The sequence below is a fragment of the Leucopleurus acutus genome, assembly GCF_964270905.1.
Source record: "Leucopleurus acutus genome assembly, chromosome: 8".
Taxonomy (NCBI): Eukaryota; Metazoa; Chordata; class Mammalia; order Artiodactyla; family Delphinidae; genus Leucopleurus; species Leucopleurus acutus.
This window is the reverse complement of record NC_139151.1, coordinates 96,172,422-96,191,354: the sequence shown is the minus strand read 5'-3', so window position 1 is coordinate 96,191,354 and position 18,933 is coordinate 96,172,422. Positions and strand designations below refer to the sequence as shown.

The following is an 18,933-nucleotide window of genomic DNA, read 5'->3' as shown; positions in this document are numbered from 1 at the left end:
AGATTCTTTTGTGATAAAATTTTCCTCATCCCTAGCCTATTCTAGTGTAGAAGGCATGTATTTTTATTAGTAGTAAATAGTGTGTTCATTCTGTTGTCTTAGAAATTTAGTGAATTGACTGCATTGTCAAATCGGTGCTTGTCTTAATAGATCTGTCCTTAGTAATGAGTTTCTTAATAAAAATATATATTATACTATATTCTACCTTAAAATTAGAAGTTTCTAATCTGGAGTTCTGTGAACTCTGGCTATTTCATTTTTAAGCTGACTGGGAGAATAAGGGTAGAAAAAGGACAAGTTAGGTATATTGTCTTTTATGTCTTCCTTATAGATGTTGTTGTTTAGTCCCATCCTTGTATGGTTCTTTATTTGTCCTAAGGCATCTCAGAATCTATAGTAGAACTACTAGATAGCTCTCTGGGACCTTCAGGAACTGTTCAGTCCTTGGTTCCAGAGCTTCCTCAAGCTATCTATGTTAGTGGTAGCTTCAGGAGACCAAAAATGATCTGTGGCCCCTAAAACAAGCTTTTAGAACTTTTCCCCCTCTATAGTAATATGTGTAATATCAAGATTAGGTTTTGTATTGTTAAGGTATCTATTTTCCATTTGGACCTGCTCCATCTGTTTTTTTTTAAAATATCTTTCAGAACTAGGCCAGGATAGTGAAACAAATAAACAAAAATCAGATGAAACAGTAGTAATGTAAAGGAAGTTTAAGAGATCCCAAATGTTAGGTTCTTCAGACACTGTGATGAGTATTCCTAAACAGAATGGTTTATCTTCGCTATAAGTTCTTATTTTTCCTTTAGTCTTAAAGGTCTGCTGAACCAAGTTAGAATTTTTTTTTCTATTAAAATAGAAGATTTTAAAGGAAATATTGAAGATCATCTGGTTTATTTTCATGCTATGATGGCTATATTTGCACCATTTACACAAACTGGTGTCTTGTTAAATATCACTTTCTAGGGAAAGTATTTTCAGTCTCCTTCTTTAACCTGTTAGAGTGTGTCAGTAGCTATTACTGAAACATTTTGTTGCATTTGTGTACATTAGATAATAGATAAATAGTATATATGGATCCTACTACAGAATGTCAATCTTCTTTCATAACTGAATCTCTCTTGCTCCAGAATTTGTTATTCAGAAATGTTAGCAGTGAATCAGAAAGCTATATTTTTAAGTTGGGAACTTAAAAATATGATATGTGACAGATATATAATGTTAAATATACTGCCTTTTTATTTTAGTTTTTTATAAATGTATTTATTTTTATTTTATTTTTGGCTGCGTTGGGTCTTTGTTGCTGCGTACGGGCTTTAGTTGCAGTAAACGGGCTACTCTTCGTTGGTGCGAGGGCTTCTCATTTTGGTGGCTTCTCTTGTTGCGGAGCACGGGCTCTAGGCTCGCGGGCTTCAGTAGTTGTGGCATGCGGGCTCAGTAGTTGTGGTGCACGGGCTTAGTTGCTCTGCGGCATGTGAGATCTTCCTGGACCAGGGCTCAGACCTGCGTCCCCTGCATTGGCAAGCAGATTCTTAACCATTGTGCCACCAGGGAAGTCCCTATACTGCCTTTTTTTTTTTTTTTTTGCGGTACGGGGGCCTTTCACTGTTGTGGCCTCTCCCGTTGCGGAGCACAGGCTCCGGACATGCAGGCTCAGTGGCCATGGCTCACGGGCCCAGCCGCTCCGCGGCATGTGGGATCTTCCCGGATCGGGGCACGAACCCGCGTCCCCTGCATCGGCAGGTGGACTCTCAACCACTGTGCCACCAGGGAAGCCCTATACTGCCTTTTTAAGAAGTCAGAATGCAACTGTTTTACCCATGGAAAACTGAAGCAAAGAGAGATTTCAGTTGCCTGAAGTTATAGTGTGATAGCTTCGAGTCAGGAATGAAAGACACACTGCCAGGATTGGTGATCTATCAAGTGGAGTGAATCCCCGTAATTACATAGAAGATCTAATAAAAGCTTATTAAGGGACTTCCCTGGTGATCCAATGGGTAAGACTCCATGCTTCCAATGTAGGGAGCCTAGGTTCGAACTCTGGTTGGGGAACTAGATCCCGCATGCATGCCACAACTGAGTCCGCATATCGCAACTACGAAGTCCACATGCTGCAACTAAAGATCCCACATGTGGCACCGAAGATCCCGTGTGCTGCAACTAAGACCCGGCGCAGGCTAAATAAATAAATAAATAAGCAAGCTTATTAAAAGTCAATTTCACTCATCTAATTATTTATAAATTGATTTGTTTCTATTTTAAACTTAATGTACATACGTATGTATTTAAGATGTTACACAAGTGTTGATCCATTTTAGATTTGAGTAATTCCTAGACTGGTTACCTAGAAAGTTTTTAAATGGTAATATTATTTTGGGCTCTGGACATTAAATAATATTCTTGGAAGAATGGCATCTAAATACAGATGTTGTTATAAGTTTTTTTTTTCTTCTTCCCTAAAAAAACTCAACCTATATGTCTCTATTATTTATAGATATAGAACTATGTTTGAGTGAATTCAGGCTAACACTTTACCAAAGCATATTGCATGGTGACAGTTTTTTTTCCAATTTTTACTTCTAGTGAATTTGGTTCCAAAATCATCTTACTGAAGCCAATTATCAAAGTGTTGCCAAAACTCTTTGAGTCTCGAGAGAAGGCTGTTCGAGATGAAGCCAAACTAATTGCTGTGGAGATTTATAGATGGATTCGAGATGCTCTGAGACCCCCATTACAAAGTATAAACTCTGTCCAGGTGAGGCACAAAGTTTTTTGGTTGTCTTTGTATAAGGTTAATATGAAGATATTTCCTTCCTGTCATTGTTGTTGATATTCTGTCCTTACAAATAATTATTTTTCATTCTTAATTTTGAAATCATTTTTTTCTGAGCATACCTGTTTCTACGGTTACTGTGTCCTCTCAAATTAAATACTATGCATTCACCGATGCCAGTAGGTTAGTGTTGAATCTATAGCAGTTTATAAGATCCTTTTTTTAATTATTAATTACTTTATTTATTTATTTATCTTTGGCTCTGTTGGGTCTTTGTTGCGGTGCACAGGCTTCTTTTTGCGGTGGTTTCTCTTATTACAGAGCACGGGCTCTAGGCACGCGGGCTTCAGTAGTTGTGGCACGCAGGCTCATTAGTTGTGGCTCACGGGCTCTAGAGTGCAGGCTCAGTAGTTGTGGCTCCGCGGCGTGTGGGATCTTCCCGGACCAGGGCTGGAACCTGTGTCACCTGCGTTGGCAGGCAGATTCTTAACCACTATGCCACCAGGGAAGTCCTATAAGATCCTTTTATAATACTTTTGGGTGGCAGGACTTAATATCTGTTTAGACAAAATGCATTCTATTTTTTACATTTCAGTTGGTTTTAGAGACATTATTTGTTGCAAATATATGTGAATTCATGAAGTAATGAGAGTGTCTTAAAAAGTGGATTTTATTCTTCTAAGTGCTTAGTCATATATCTTCAGTATAGTAGATATACATCAATTTGACTCATACTACAAAATGTGCACAATTTAAATTTATCTTTTCTTGTTTGCCTTATTAGAGCCACATAAATAAGAAATTGGGTTCTGATCTATTAGTAAATATAAATATATTCTCTAATGGCAGAGATATAGATATGTTTTTAAAATATTTTATGATATTTGCAGTTGAAAGAACTAGAAGAAGAATGGGTCAAACTGCCAACAGGTGCTCCTAAACCAAGTAGGTTTTTGCGTTCCCAGCAAGAACTAGAAGCTAAATTGGAACAGCAGCAGTCTGCTGGTGGAGATGCTGAGGGAGGTAAGCCACTTTTCAACGCTGGTTTCTGTAAAAATTAGCAAGAACTGGCCCTGTCACAGTAACCTGTGTTCACGAGGTGCATTTTATAGGATTGCTGTTTAATAAAATACATACAATCCTATGGTTTGTAGGATTAATAATTCTGATCCCTCCTGTATCAAGATTTCATCAGGGGTGTGAAAGGACAGCTGATAACTGTTTAATAAGTAAACTATTTCTTTTTTTTTTTTCTTTTGGCCACACTGCGTGGCATGCAGGATATTAGCTCCCCGACCAGGGATTGAACCCATGCCCACCCCCTGCATTGGAAGGCCGAGTCTTAACCACTGGACTTCCAGGGAAGTCCCCATTTCATCCATTTTTAAGGGTTGTTTTGTTTTGTTTTCCTCCTGGAAGGTGGTGACGATGGTGATGAGGTACCACAGATAGATGCTTATGAGCTTTTGGAAGCAGTAGAAATTCTTTCCAAACTTCCCAAAGACTTTTATGACAAAATTGTAAGTAATGGTAGACTTCTTTCGTTTATTTCATTTTAAATAATTACTTGAATATAATTAGAGTGCTCTTCTGAGCCCTTTTCCTGGTGCACCCTCTTCCACCCCGTATCTTCCCTAATAAAGTGAGTCAGTTGTTTCTTCTTTGTTCCCATACTACTTTGTATATGTACCTACTTTAGTCCTTCTTTTTACTTCTTGCCAGAAACCTGAACATTATTCTTGACTTATATCTTTCCTCATTGTCTGTCTGGTTTTTACCTTTAAATATCTCTCAAATTCATCCCCCTTTCTCCATCCCCAGGATTTCTTTCTCTACCCCGGGGTTACTTCTTTTTTTTTTTTCCCCCTACCCCAGGCTTTCTTGACCTTGGCACTGTTGACATTTTTTTGCCAGATATTTCTTTGCTTGGGGAATTGCATGGGCGTTGTTGTATGTTTAGCAGCATCACTGGCCTTTACCGATCAGATATTAGTAATACCATTCCTCCAAGTCATGACAGTCAAAAATGTCTCCAGACTTTGCCAAATGTACCCCAAGAGACAAAATTATCCCCAATTGAGAAAGTTTTATCCCAGCCACTACCATCAGCTCTTGCCTTGTATGCTGCTATAATCTTCTTACAAGATACCCTGTCTGCTCTTGCCTCCTTCCCATCATATTTCACAATATAATGAGAGGTGTCATTTTTGAAAATGGAAATCTTCCCATAGTATTGCCTCATTAAAATCCTTCAGTGGCTTCCATGGATTTTAAGATGATGTCTGAAATCATACTGTAGCCATTGAGGTGTGATTTATGGTACCTTTGAGGTCCCCACTTACCTTCCAGCCACATCTCTAATTCCTCTCACTCTCCATGCTCCAGTCATACTGAATTTCTCCTGGCATCAAATGTGCCAAACTTTTTTTCCCCCCTAAACTCTAGGCCTTAATATGCTGTTCTTTCTGCCTATAACATTCTTCTCCCCCCATTTACCTCATAATAACTCTTCATCGTCTAGATCCCACCTTAAGTGTCACTTCTTGGGGGAGATTGTACCTGAAAGCCTAAACTGGGCTAAGTCCTCTTGTTGTATTACCAAAGCAGCTTGTACTTCTCCTGTCACAGTCGTCATGACCTGATAGTTATTTATTGAAGATCATCCTACCTCTGCTATCAGCTCCTTGAGTATCCTGTTATCTTCTGATTAACAAATAAATATTTGATAAATTGAATTGTAATTCCTTCAGGGTGATGGGTTTGTCATCTTGTTTTTATCCCCAGTTCTCTCCAACAGTGGGTATTCGAATTCTAGTGAAGCATATTGTACTTTATATACACAAAACAAAAAATTAGCATTATACCTACAATCTGGAAAACTAATATCCAGGATTAGAACAGTATTGGTTTTTGGTTATATGTTTGTTCTTTTCTGGTCTTTCTAATGTTATCAATATGGAAATTCCTCTCTCCTGTAGATGTGCCGCTGTGAGATATGCTAGAAATGCTTTCTATTAATGTTTTCTGTTTAACACTTGCTTAAAGTTTACCCAGAAAATGAGAAGGAAAAGTCTATGGCATTTCATTCTGTTTACTTATTGTAGAACATTAGGGTTATGAAATGTTACAAAAATACTTTTAATATATGAACAAAATTTTATGTATATGAGCAAAACATTCTGATTGGCTACACAGTTTTGTAATTTTGATTTCTGACTAGCTTTAGAAAGTTTCTGAAAACAAAAAATATATATCTTTGAATTAGTAGCATGCAAGAAATAGACTTTTATTTTGCGCTCTTATTTTCTGTTCTACAAGTGACTCATATTGTGTCTTGTAGGAGGCAAAAAAATGGCAAGAAAGAAAAGAAGCCCTGGAAGCTGTAGAAGTACTAGTGAAAAACCCCAAACTGGAAGCAGGCGATTATGCAGATTTAGTAAAAGCTTTGAAGAAGGTAAATGTGAGGAGTTTCAGCATTGGTATCCCAACAGCAAACCAGGCCATTGAGTTTTTCTTCATCAGTCAATCTTTTTTTACCACAGTTGCATTGCCATTTAGGGAACACTATTGATGGTTTTTGAATTATAGGCGTACATTTTTTTAAGGGTTATTTAAAATGACTGTCCTAGGCTAGTTTAGAGGGATTGGTTTTCAATCTTTATTATCACTTTGACTTTAAATATGCTGTTTGGTAGCTTGTACAAATGTCAAGAAATAGAGAATCTTGCTGATCTAGAACCAGATATTCTAGTTTTATAATTCTACAGAATGAGCTTTTTAAATTGGCTCTATTTAATGGGACAAGTATTAAATATGAAGAGTGTTTTTCATTAGATAGCGAGGGATACCACCTTGTATTATATCAGCATGTAAAGTACAGGATCTGGGGATATGTGGTCAATTATAAAGCAGGTAAGTACTAAATAAGAAAGAAATATTTTAGGAAATACTCCTTTGTTATTGCTTAGGTCCAAACAAGTTGAATGCTGGGGTGTATATTTTTGTATGTACTGACTTTTCATAAAGTCTGAAAGTATAGATCAGACAATTGTGGATGTAGTTATAGAGCTTAATAACAAACTTTTTTTTTTAATTTACTCATTTAATTAATTTATTTGTGGCTGCGTTGAGTCTTCGTTGCTGCGTGTGGACTTTCTCTAGTTTGTGGCCAGCGGGGGCTACTCTTCGTTGCAGTGCACAGGATTCTCATTGCAGTGGCTTCTCTTGTTGTATAGAGCGCAGGCTCTAGGCACACGGGCTTCAGTAGTTGTGGCACACAGGCTCAGTAGTTGTGGCTCATGGGCTTTAGAGTGCAGGCTCAGTAGTTGTGGCACACAGGCTTAGTTGCTCCGCAGCATGTGGGATCTTCCCAGAACAGGGCTCGAACCCATGTCCCCTGCCTTGGCAGGCAGATTCTTAACCACTGCACCACCAGGGAAGTCCCTGAAGACATTTTCTTGAATATAGCAAGGATGAAAATGTTTTGTTTGCTTCTTCAGCCTGAAATTGCAGAGGATTAGCATGGTGGGGGGAGGAGGTTACTCTTTAATTATATGTGTATATAAGAGTAATTCTCATTATTCATAGTACTTATGTTCTGTAAAGTCACCACAGACACTGAATTAGCAAATGCTGAACCATTGCTCCAAGGGAAGATACAGCGTTAAGGTCCTGCAACCCTCTGGTCACATTTTCATCAACCGATCAATGCATAACCTTGTTTTATTCTATTTGAAGACATCTTATTCAGTATGTATTATTGATCCATTAACATTGAACTCACAGCCAACAGAAATATAACTCGTGCCTGAACAAAGCCTACCTAACACATTTATTTTCTCCGAAAGGGACATCACAGCACTTTTGCACATAGGAACACCAGACAACACTTCAGCAGTACACTTGGGGGCCATTTTAAACAGTGAAAGCCCCAATCAAAAGCACAAAAATACAAAAAACCAAGGCAGTAAATAGACTACGAAAAAGATACTTGGGTACAGTATGAGAGCTGAAAGAAGAAGGCAGAGTATTGCATTGTTCACCTCAGCTGGGAATGTGCACATCCGGCAACATAGATTTTTCCTAGCTCTGTGCTTGTCTGTGAGTGACCAGGAAAGTGCCTCAATTATTGATTTGGGGCTTATAAGTTAATTTTAATGTGTGGATGAATTCACAAATATGAAATCCATAAATAATGAGGATGGACCATATCTTCTCACAGTCACCCTTCCTTTGCTTTCCTCTAAGTAGGATTTGGAGACAGGGATATTATTTGTCAAAATCGTTGTTCATCAGTCTTCCATCTTGAAGAGCCAAAGACCCAGGCAAGACTACAGTCGTCTCTTGGTATCCCCGGTGGGGGGAGGGGGGGTGTTCCAGGAGCTCCCACCTATACTAAATCTGTTCAAGTTCCTTGTATAAAAAGGCATAGTACAATGAATACTGTTGGCCCTCCATATCTGCAGTTATGGAGGACTGACTGTAATTAAAAGGGAATTGCCCTAGGGAAAACATTTCGCCAACCTGGAGCCTGGGAGGAAAAAGGAAGGGTAGAAGGTGGTAAGGGAAATGAGATTCTAGTGGCCTTGAAGAGAGCTTCAGATTTTCTGTTAAGTTCTATCATATAATTTTTATCAGGAATCTTATGGAAACATATATTGCACTGAATTCTCAATGGCTCAAATAAAAGCTTTTATTTTTCCCTATGTAATGATCAGGAATGTTAATTGGAATCAGGAATGTTAATAGTTGATGTTCTCTACATGCATTTTCTTAGGATATTATATTTTCAAATGAAGACTGTTCTGTGATTTCCATTGGCATTGTGACTATGAATATAAGCTCTGTCTGTATTCTATACAGAGAAGATTATGGGTCTTTATATTTGGGTAGACATAGACAGTGGATTTCTGTGAGATCTTAGGGTAGCAGGAGGCACTTTCCCTCTTTACATGGTGGAGTGGGGGCAACCAATCAAAGGCAACAAACAAGTAAAAAGAAACTTAATTTTGTGGCTAAAATATTTAAAACAATGAAAAGTTAATGTCAATGTAAATTAACATGACATTTTGTGGGGTTTTTTTGGTTTTTTGTTTGTTTTTTTATTTTTGGCTGTGTTGGGTCTTCATTGCTGCGTGCTGGCTTTCTCTAGTTGCAACGAGTAGGGGCTACTCTTCGTTGCGGTGCATGTGCTTCCCATGGAGGTGGCTTCTCTTGTTGCAGAGCACGAGCTCTAGGAGCATGGGCTTCAGTAGTTGTGGCACACGGGCTTCAGTAGTTGTGGCTCGTGGGCTCTAAAGCGCAGGCTCAGTTGTTGTGGTGCATGGGCTTAGTTGCTCTGCGGCATGTGGGAGCTTCCAGGACCAGGGATCGAAGCCATGTCCCCTGCATTGGCAGGCGGATTCTTAACCACTGTGCCTCCAGGGAAGTCCAACATTTTGTTTTGGTTTTTTAAATTAGTTTACTGTTTTTATGTTTTTTAATTATTTATTTATCTATTGCGGTACGCGGGCCTCTCACTGTTGTGGCCTCTCCCGTTGCGGAGCACAGGCTCCGGAAGCGCAGGCTCAGCGGCCATGGCTCACGGGCCCAGCTGCTCCACGGCATGTGGGATCTTCCCGGACCAGGGCACAAACCCGTGTCCCCCGCATCGGCAGGCGGACTCTCAACCACTGCGCCACCAGGGAAGCCCTGTTTTTTTAATTTTTATTTATTTATTTATTGGCTGTGTTGAGTCTTCGTTGCTGTGCGTGGGCTTTCTCTAGTTGTGGTGAGCGGGGTCTACTCTTCGTTGCGATGCATATGCTTCTCATTGCGATGGCTTCTCTTGTTGTGGAGCACGGGCTCTAGGTGCTCGGGCTTCAGTAGTTGTAGCACGAGGGTTCAGTAGTTGTGGCGCACGGGCTTAGTTGCTCCAAGGCATATGGGATCTTCCCGGACCAGGTTTCGAACTTGTGTCCCCTGCATTGGCAGGTGGGTTCTTTAACTACTGTGCCACCAGGGAAGCCCTATATATGTTCTTTTTCATATTCTTTTCCATTATGGTTTATCCCAGGAAATGGAATATAGTTTCCCGTGCTATACAGTAGGACCTTGTTGTTTATCCATCCTATATATACTAATTTGTATCTACTAATCCCAAACTCCCAATCCTTCCTTCCCCCACCCGCTCTCCACGCCATATTCATATTATATTCACCTGTGTTGGTCTTTGTAGACCCATCCCTCTTCCTTCCGTAAATAGTTTCTTCTCTCTAGTGTCTATGAAGTAATCTTACTAATTTCCCAATTTTACCCTTTAATGCAAATAGTAAAAAACTATTCATTTTGAAATTCCTTATGATATTCCTGAAGTTATTTCATAAACTGTCTTCTTCTAAGTTGTCACCTGACCTAGCATATTTTGATGGCTTTCTTGTTCTCACGGATTATAGTTCTTTATAAGATTCCTTTTCTCCCTCCCTCCCACCCCTCAGATAGCTTCTTTGACTTTGTCAATTACCTATGGATATTGGTTGGTATATATATATATTTTCATCTTTAAGATGTGGGTTTTCAAGGTGTTTTATTATATAATCTCCATTGACTTTCTCTGTGTTATTAATACTTTTTCACTTGGTCTTTCTTGGTCTTTCTTTTTCTTGTATTCATTATAGTTTTCTAAACACAATCACGATGGGTTTTGGGGGGTTTTTGGTTTGTTTGGTTAACAGTGTTTTTGTTTTGATTACTGTTTAGTGGCTTACACTACTAGTTAAAGGTAAATACTAATTATTACTTAAAATCACATTGTAGGCCTAGATTTATGGGAGAAGTGACAGCACTTTTAATTACAGAATATTTCCCATTATTTAGGTTAAATTAACATTGTGAGCTAAAGCTTTCATTCCCAGCTCTAGAACAGAGTTGCTGAGTTTTTCCTCAACGCTGGAATAGAGTCCTCCCACATACACTGTTTTTCTTAAAAATAAACACTTTTCCATATTCCCCACTCCCGTTTTGTTTTTTGTTTGTTTGTTTGCTTGTTTTGGCCACACGGCACGGCGTGCGGGATCTTAGGAACCCGTGCCCCCTGCATTGGGAGTGCGGAGTCTTAACCATTGGACCACCAGGGAAGTCCCCCCACCACTCCCATTTCTCAGTTAAGAACAACTTGTTTAATCAAACTGAGATGTGTGACAGTGAGTGTTAATATGCAGATATTGTAATAGTTGCCTGGTTCATCGCTCATCAATAAATTCATTCAATCTTCTATTATATCCTGAACTATAATAGGTTCACAAGATCCTCTTCAAAACTTTACATTAGGATCATCAGTGTCTGATATTCAACTTCCACTGGTTATTGATCTAATGGTAACTTTAGAGGTAGTCTCTCTTTTTTTTTTAATTAAGAACGTCTTCTTTTTTAAAAATTTTTAAATTTATTTTTGGCTGCGTTGGGTCGTCGTTGCTGTGCACAGCCTTTCTCTAGTTGTGGCAATCGGGTTACTCTTCCTTGCGGTGCGTGGGCTTCTCATTGCCGTGGCTTCTCTTGTTGCAGAGCACAGGCTCTAGCGGGCTTCAGTAGTTGCAGCACGCGGGCTCAGTAGTTGTGGCTCTCGGGCTCTAGAGCGCAAGCTCAGTAGTTGCGGTGCACAAGCATAGTTGCTCCACGGCATGTGGGATCTTCCCAGACCAGGGCTCAAACCCACGTCCCCTATATTGGCAGGCAGATGCTTAACCACTGCGCCACCAGGGAAGTCTCTAGAGGTAGTCTCTTTTTTTTTTTTTTTGCGGTACGCGGGCCTCTCACTGTTGTGGCCTCTCCCGTTGCGGAGCACAGGCTCTGGACGCGCTGGCTCAGCAGCCACGGCTCACGGGCCCAGCCGCTCCGCAACATGTGGGATCTTCCCAGACCGAGGTACAAACCCGCGTCCCCTGCATCGGCAGGCGGACTCTCAACCACTGCACCACCAGGGAAGCCCTAGAGGTAGTCTCTTAAGGATGGGATTGAATGATGGCCTTTAATTGGGGCAGTATAACAAAATCACCTTTTGAGCTATATTAAAATACTGATATCCAAATCCCATCACAAATTCATTGAACTAGGACCTCTTGGAATGGGGCCTGGCATGTTTTTGATGACCATTCCTAGAATATACATTTAGATGTTAAATATAAAGTCTAGCATGTAAATAATACCTGAGATGCTTTGGTAAGGAAAAATAATCCAGACGTTTACAAATACCAATAATGTGTTCAATACAAAACTGAATAGAATTTTTACTCCATAGATTTATAGTAATTACAGATTTAACAAAATGTTTATTAGGACCCTGATCTCATCTTCTCATAAGGAAAATGAATTTCCATGAGTTTACAGGGAGAATATGCTTTAGTAAAGAGAGCAAAAGCTTTGGAGTCAAAGCAGACCTAGGTTTGAATCACAGCACTGCCGTTGGCTAGCTCTGTGACCTTGAGCATGTTAATCTCTATTTTTTTTTTTTTAAATAAATTTATTTATTTTTGCCTTTGTTGGGTCTTCGTTGCTGCACGCAGGCTTTCTCTAGTCGCGGGGAGCTGGGGCTACCGTTCGTTGCAGTGCAGTCTTCTCAGGCTTCTCTTGCTATGGAGCACAGGCTTTAGGCACGTAGGTTTCAGTAGTTGTGGCGCACAGGCTCAGTAGGTGTGGCTCACGGGCTTAGTTGCTCCGTGGCATGTGGGATCTTCCTGGACCAGGGCTTGAACTCGTGTCCCCTGCATTGGCAGGCGGATTCTTAACCACTGCGTCACCAGGGAAGTCCTCTATTTAATTCTTGAAATCCACAAAATTGAGATAGTAATAGTACCTGCTTTATAGGGTTTGAGTGAAAATTAAAATAAGGATTATAAAGCACCTATAAAATTATGGCATCTAATGTTTTAAAATTTTTATTGGGGTATAGTTGCCTTACAATGTTGTGTTAGTTTCTACTGTACAGCAAAATGAATCAGCTATACATATACATATATCCCCTCTTTTTTGGATTTCTTTCCCATTTAGTTCACCGCAGTGCATTAAGTAGAGTTCCGTGTGCTATACAGTATATTCTCATTAGTTATCTATTTTATACATAGTATCAATAGTGTATATGTGTCAATCCCAATCTCCCAGTTCCTCCCACCCCACCTTCCCCCTTGGTATCCATACATTTGTTTTCTACATCTGTGTCCCTATTTCTGCTTTGCAGATAAGATCATCTGTACCATTTTTCTAGATTCCACATGTATGCGTTAATATACAATATTTGTTTTTCTCTTTCTTGCTTACTTTACTCTGTATGACTCTCTCTGTGTCCATCCATGTCTCTACAAATGATTCAATTTTGTTCCTTTTTATGGCTGAGTAATATTCCAGTGTGTGTGTGTGTGTGTATGTGTATATATATATATATATATATATATATATATATATATATATATATACCACATTTTCTTTATCCATTCCTCTGCTGATGGACATTTAGGTTGTTTCCATGTCCTGGCTATTGTAATTAGTGCTGCTGTGAACATTGGGGTGCATGTGTCTTTTTGAATTATGGTTTTCTTTGGGTATATACCCAGTAATGGGATTGCTAGGTCATATGGTAGTTCTGTATTTAGTTTTTGAAGTTGTTTTTAATAAATGTTAGTCTTTTAACCCTTACTCCTCAGCACTTAGGGAATATATGTAGGTGCCAAATAGAACTTCGTTGAATGCTATGCATTAGGGGTTCTTTAATTCAGGGAATCTGGAATGAAGTGTTCTGCTTATGAAATACCACATCTTAGGGATAAAGTCCAAAATAGAATGGAAGCATTACTTCTACCTGGGAAAAGAGTGAAAAAACAAGGGTTTGGGAGCGCTTAAAAGTAAAGCAGCTTTTTAACACCAGCTGACTTGAGCAGTATACCAAAGTAAAATCTCATTAGGAAGGAACTGAGGCATAGTCACTGTCTTGCTAGATTGACACAAATGCAGCTACTACCTATGACTTTTGATAAGTTCTGGGCCTTGTAGGGTATGCTATCAGAGGGTGGTAGTATAAACATTGCTGGAGGAGACTCTGCTGAGAGACTCTGAATACAAGTCTGATGATCACTACATAACTAAAATGGCAGCCGCAAGGCCAGAAGCTCCCTCAGAGGAATGGTTGCAATGGCATTTGCAATTTAGAGTCCACATCAGCTTCTTTTTTTTTTTTTTTTATTTAATTTTTTTATTGAAGTATAGTTGATTTACAGTGCTGTGCCAATCTCTGCTGTACGGCAAAGTGACTCAGTTATACACATATAGACATTCTTTTTTTAAATATTCTTTTCCATTATGGTTTATCACAGGATATTGAATATAGTATAGTTCCCTGTGCTATACAGTAGGACCTTGTTATTTATCCATCCTATATATAATAGTTTACATCCCATCAGCTTCTTGAAGGTACCTACAACAGTTTCTACTGGTGTTTCTTGGGTATAAATTTTAGAGCTGCTACTCTGTGGTGTCTTTTGGAGATACACCGTCTTTTGGCTTTCCCTGCCCCAAAGCAAAGTCAGCAGGCCTCCAGCTTCTCTGCCATTATCAGAGTCACCTCCTGCACAGTTGTGCAATGCTGACAGCCCATACTACCACAAATGGAGCGTTAGCGATTTGACCTGGTTTTATGTATATTTTACCGGTAGAACTTTAAGATAGGAGACTAAACATAATGAAGGGAAGCTCCCAAATTTGATATTGTCAAGGAAGAATCTTTCCTCTTTTGTAGGAAACAAAGTTGGCTATTCATTACATAATAGCTTTCAGAGTTCTTTTAAGAATAAATTTTCAGTTCCCTTCTATGGGGCTGTGACTCTTTTGTTTTCCTTTCTTTCCACCCTCTGTAGGTTGTTGGAAAGGACACCAATGTCATGTTGGTGGCTCTGGCAGCAAAATGTCTTACTGGCCTGGCTGTTGGGCTAAGGAAGAAATTCGGACAATATGCAGGACACGTAAGTAACACTCCTTTTTTTGATACAAATCAACAACGTTATCAAGAATGGCAGGCTAGTTTGCTTTATGCTTTAAAACAGCTTTTTGGCACAGATCTTTATATATATGGGGAAAGTAAATTTCTCACTAAGTTTTGTTAATACTGAGCATAACTCCTTACAACATTTCAATAAAAATGTCAGTTGTAACTAAATTCACTAGCTTTATGTAGAAAATCAGGCACTTGACCTAAAGTACTTAGTTCAATTGATTTGCCTATTACTTATTTACTTATATCTTGCTTTGCTCTTAAAATATTATATACAGTATAACAGTATGAAGTATAACTTGTGATAACCAGAACAGAGTAAAAATGAGAGCAGGAAAGACAATATAAAACCGGAAGTGAGATTAATATATAAAATGTATTTTATGGTGTTTTTCTATTTTAAAAAGTAGTTTACTTATATACTTGAGACATCTTATATAGGTTACACTGTTGGTGATATATCAGTTTATTATAAGAAACTCTGACTAGAGACATTCGTTGAACATAAATTTGGAAGCAATCAAGTTTGCTAACAGTTTTAACAAATTGCGATGTCTTCTTTAATTCTGGCATCTGTCAGTTGGCCTCTAAATCTCATCTGTATTACTTAAAATGGCTCAGCATCCTGAATATTGACCATAGTGAACTTTAGGGTTTAACTTGCTAGCCACTGATCATTTGATTCCCTGGATTGACTTTTGAGAGTCTCCTAATAGTCTGTAGTCATGTGTCAGTTTTATATTGAAGCAAACATCAAACCTCACTTAGTTATGGTATTTGGAGCTTGCTTACTCATAGCATTAAAAATAATTTCAGAGAACTCAACTGAAAAAAATAAGACACTACCAAATAAAAATAAATCATGACTAGCTTGTTACCAGGGAAATAAAAATAAGGGTCTTTAAAACCCTTAAACGTGTAAATCACAAATTGGAGTAAAATTATAATCATTATGTTTATAGTAATCATTACTTATTATATAATATCTCTGTGTGTGTATGGTATCGAGTGTATTGATTAGCTTTTGGTCAGTTTTGTGTTACTTAGAATATTTTATACTTCTGTATTATAATTTTTCAAGCTAGAAAACAATCTTTAAAGTACATTTTAATTTACTAAATTTATAGTTAGATAATTACCTGACCATTTAGTTTGAATTCTGATTCTGGCTTTGTGACATTTTGGTGTGCAGCTTAAAGAATGTCTCTAGTGCTTTATAGTTCGGGGTATTTGTCTCCCCTTAAAATTACATCATATACAGTGTTTGATATCAAGCACGTTAGTGTGGTTCAGCTTTATTTTCCTTAGCTACTTATAAACTGTCTTTTTGACAATATATATAAAAGTGAACTTTAGCTTTATAGCTATTAAAATATCTTGATTTTTGATTGGCAGGGGGCAAAATGGGTAAAGGAAGTCAATTGTATGGTGACGGATGAAAACTAGACTTTTGGTGGTGAGCACGCTATAGTGTATACAGAAATCGAATTATAATGTGGTACACATGAATCTTAGATAATGTTATGAACCAGTGTTACATCAATAAAAACAGTTTTTAAAAGTATATTGATTTTCAGGTTTATTACTAACTCTTAGTATTAAAAAGTCTTTTATATTTCTCCATGGAAACTGTATTCCTTCTGATCTGTATCACTTCTATGAAATTTTTTTAAAAAATTGGGTTGGGGGAGGTGCCATTGAGCTTTGCTAGATATTTTAGACCTTAAAAAGCAACTTTAATTTGCCTGCCAGCACAGTGCCTGGCTACATATACTCAATACATATACTTGGTATTCAATAAATATTTAATGAATTAGTGATAGTTTATAAGATAAACATTATAAAAATTCTAACTTTACTGATCTAAACTTAGTACTTGAGTAAGAAGACACAGTTCTGATCAAAATTGCTGGGCTTCCCTGGTGGCACAGTGGTTGAGAGTCCGCCTGCCGATGCAGGGGACACGGGTTCGTGCCCCAGTCCGGGAAGATCCCACATGCCGCGGAGCGGCTGGGCCCGTGAGCCATGGCCGCTGAGCCTGTGCGTCTGGAGCCTGTGCTCTGCAGCGGGAGAGGCCCCAACAGTGAGAGGCCCGTGTACTGCAAAAAAAAAAAAAAAAAAAATGCTATAGTTTCTGGTACTGTTTCTTTTTTCTTTAGTGTAGTGAAGAGGCAGAAGACATCTCAGTCCAAGTGAGGGCTATCAGAATCTTGGGTGGGGAGGAAGGATTGTATACTATACCTGTTCCCCTACCCTAAATCCACCTAGTTGAGGATCATTTTGTCCAATAAGAGTTGTTACTGATAAAAATGATTGTAAGGTTGCATATAAGGTACAGGTGCAAAAAAAAGGTTGAGAAACATTGCTGTGGTGGTATAGGCATAAGATTGTTCCAGCATAAGATTCTTATGCCCTTCAAGAAAGGAAATGACTTCTTAATCCAACTTAGATGTTTATTTTTTTGTTTATTTTGGTAGAGGCAAACATTGTTTTAATAAGTTTTATTGAGATATAACTTACATACTATAAAATTCACCGTCTTAAAGTATATAATTCAGTGGTTTTAGTATATTCATAAGGGTGTGTTACCATCACTACTATCTAATTCCAGAACATTTTCACCACCCCAAAAAGAAACCCTATATCCATTAGCAGTCACTCCCCATTCTCCCCTCCCCCAGACCCTGGCAACAACTGATATACTTTTCTGCTTCTGTGGATTTGAAGTTTTGTACAAATGGAATAATACACGTGTGGTCCTTTGTGACTGGCATCTTTCACTTAGCATAATGTTTTCAAAGTTCATCCATGTTGTAGCATATATCAGTACATCATTCCTTTTTTTTTTTTGCCGAATACATTCCAACTATTCACTTTTAAAGGTTGTACCAACCATTTTGGAGAAATTCAAAGAGAAGAAGCCTCAAGTGGTACAAGCCCTGCAGGAGGCAATTGATGCAATCTTTCTTACTGTAAGTTGAGTTTGTGGTTTTGTCTAAAGTAAAGTTTGTCAATGTAATATTTTGATTGTTCTTTACATTTGAGAAAAGCTTATTGACCACATTTTCTTTCTAAAGACCACACTACAGAACATCAGTGAGGATGTTTTAGCAGTAATGGATAATAAAAATCCAACCATCAAGCAGCAGACATCTCTTTTTATTGCAAGAAGCTTCCGCCACTGCACTGCTTCTACCCTGCCAAAGAGCTTACTAAAGCCCTTTTGTGCTGCTCTACTTAAGGTATAGACTTTCTTTGAAATTGAGGAAATATTTTATACCTAGGCAAGATTTTGTTTTTTCTACTGATTGTGTACAGTGACTACTTGACTTTAAGACTGTAGATTATTGTCTTTTGAGGAGAGACCCTCTGTAGCTTTGAAAATTGAATCCAAATTCTTGTATTATTTATGTTCCTGTTCTTGAAGAAAAGCACAAATTAGCTTTATAATTTCACTAACTACTAAAACTTTTATTTCTTATTTGGCCCATAACTGATATTCAGCTGGATCTGGTCAAGCACAGGCATCCAGTTTAGAATATTTAAAGATCATTTGAGTATGAAGCATTTTAGATAGAGGGTAAGAGGAAGGGTAACTTAATTGGCAAATAGAAAGCTAAGCTTAGATTCTGTGAATTGTAAAAAGCAAATTCTTTATCTAACAACCATCAGTCTGAATTAAAATCAGTAATACCTAAAGAACCTTGTATCAAGATCATCTTGCTTACTTCCGGACTATAGCACATCAATGATTCTGCTCCTGAAGTCAGAGATGCTGCATTTGAAGCATTGGGTACTGCTTTGAAGGTGGTTGGTGAGAAAGCAGTAAACCCATTCTTAGCTGATGTCGACAAACTCAAGCTTGATAAGGTAGGTTAGTAATGGGTTTTAATGAAATTGGATAGCGGTCCTGTCTCTGTGCACTATGGGTTTGTTTACTGGTATCCTTTTGATCAGAATTTCTTGATTAGTAGAAATACCTTTCAAATTATAAAAAATAAAATAAAATAAAATTGAATGACCAATCTGTAGAGGAGGTAAAAATGATGTTTTGAGTTAATTTCATTTCTAATATCTGGAAAATTGCCTTTCTAAATATGAATGTCTTCCATCAAAAATATGGTTATTGTTTATTTTTAATTTTCAT

At 38.2% G+C, this 18,933-nt stretch overlaps 1 protein-coding gene across 2 annotated transcripts in view; it reads left to right on the top strand.

The window, feature by feature from the left end:
- Positions 1-18,933, top strand: part of CKAP5 (cytoskeleton associated protein 5) — a 109,495-nt gene that overhangs the window by 39,809 nt on the left and 50,753 nt on the right. For both annotated transcript variants that reach the window (XM_082844028.1, XM_082844029.1), the window contains exons 5-12: positions 2,584-2,755; positions 3,664-3,796; positions 4,193-4,293; positions 6,114-6,227; positions 14,653-14,757; positions 17,669-17,758; positions 17,864-18,028; positions 18,528-18,656. In XM_082844028.1, coding sequence (XP_082700154.1) covers positions 2,584-2,755; positions 3,664-3,796; positions 4,193-4,293; positions 6,114-6,227; positions 14,653-14,757; positions 17,669-17,758; positions 17,864-18,028; positions 18,528-18,656 — 1,009 coding nt within the window. The remainder of the gene's footprint in view (positions 1-2,583; positions 2,756-3,663; positions 3,797-4,192; positions 4,294-6,113; positions 6,228-14,652; positions 14,758-17,668; positions 17,759-17,863; positions 18,029-18,527; positions 18,657-18,933) is intronic.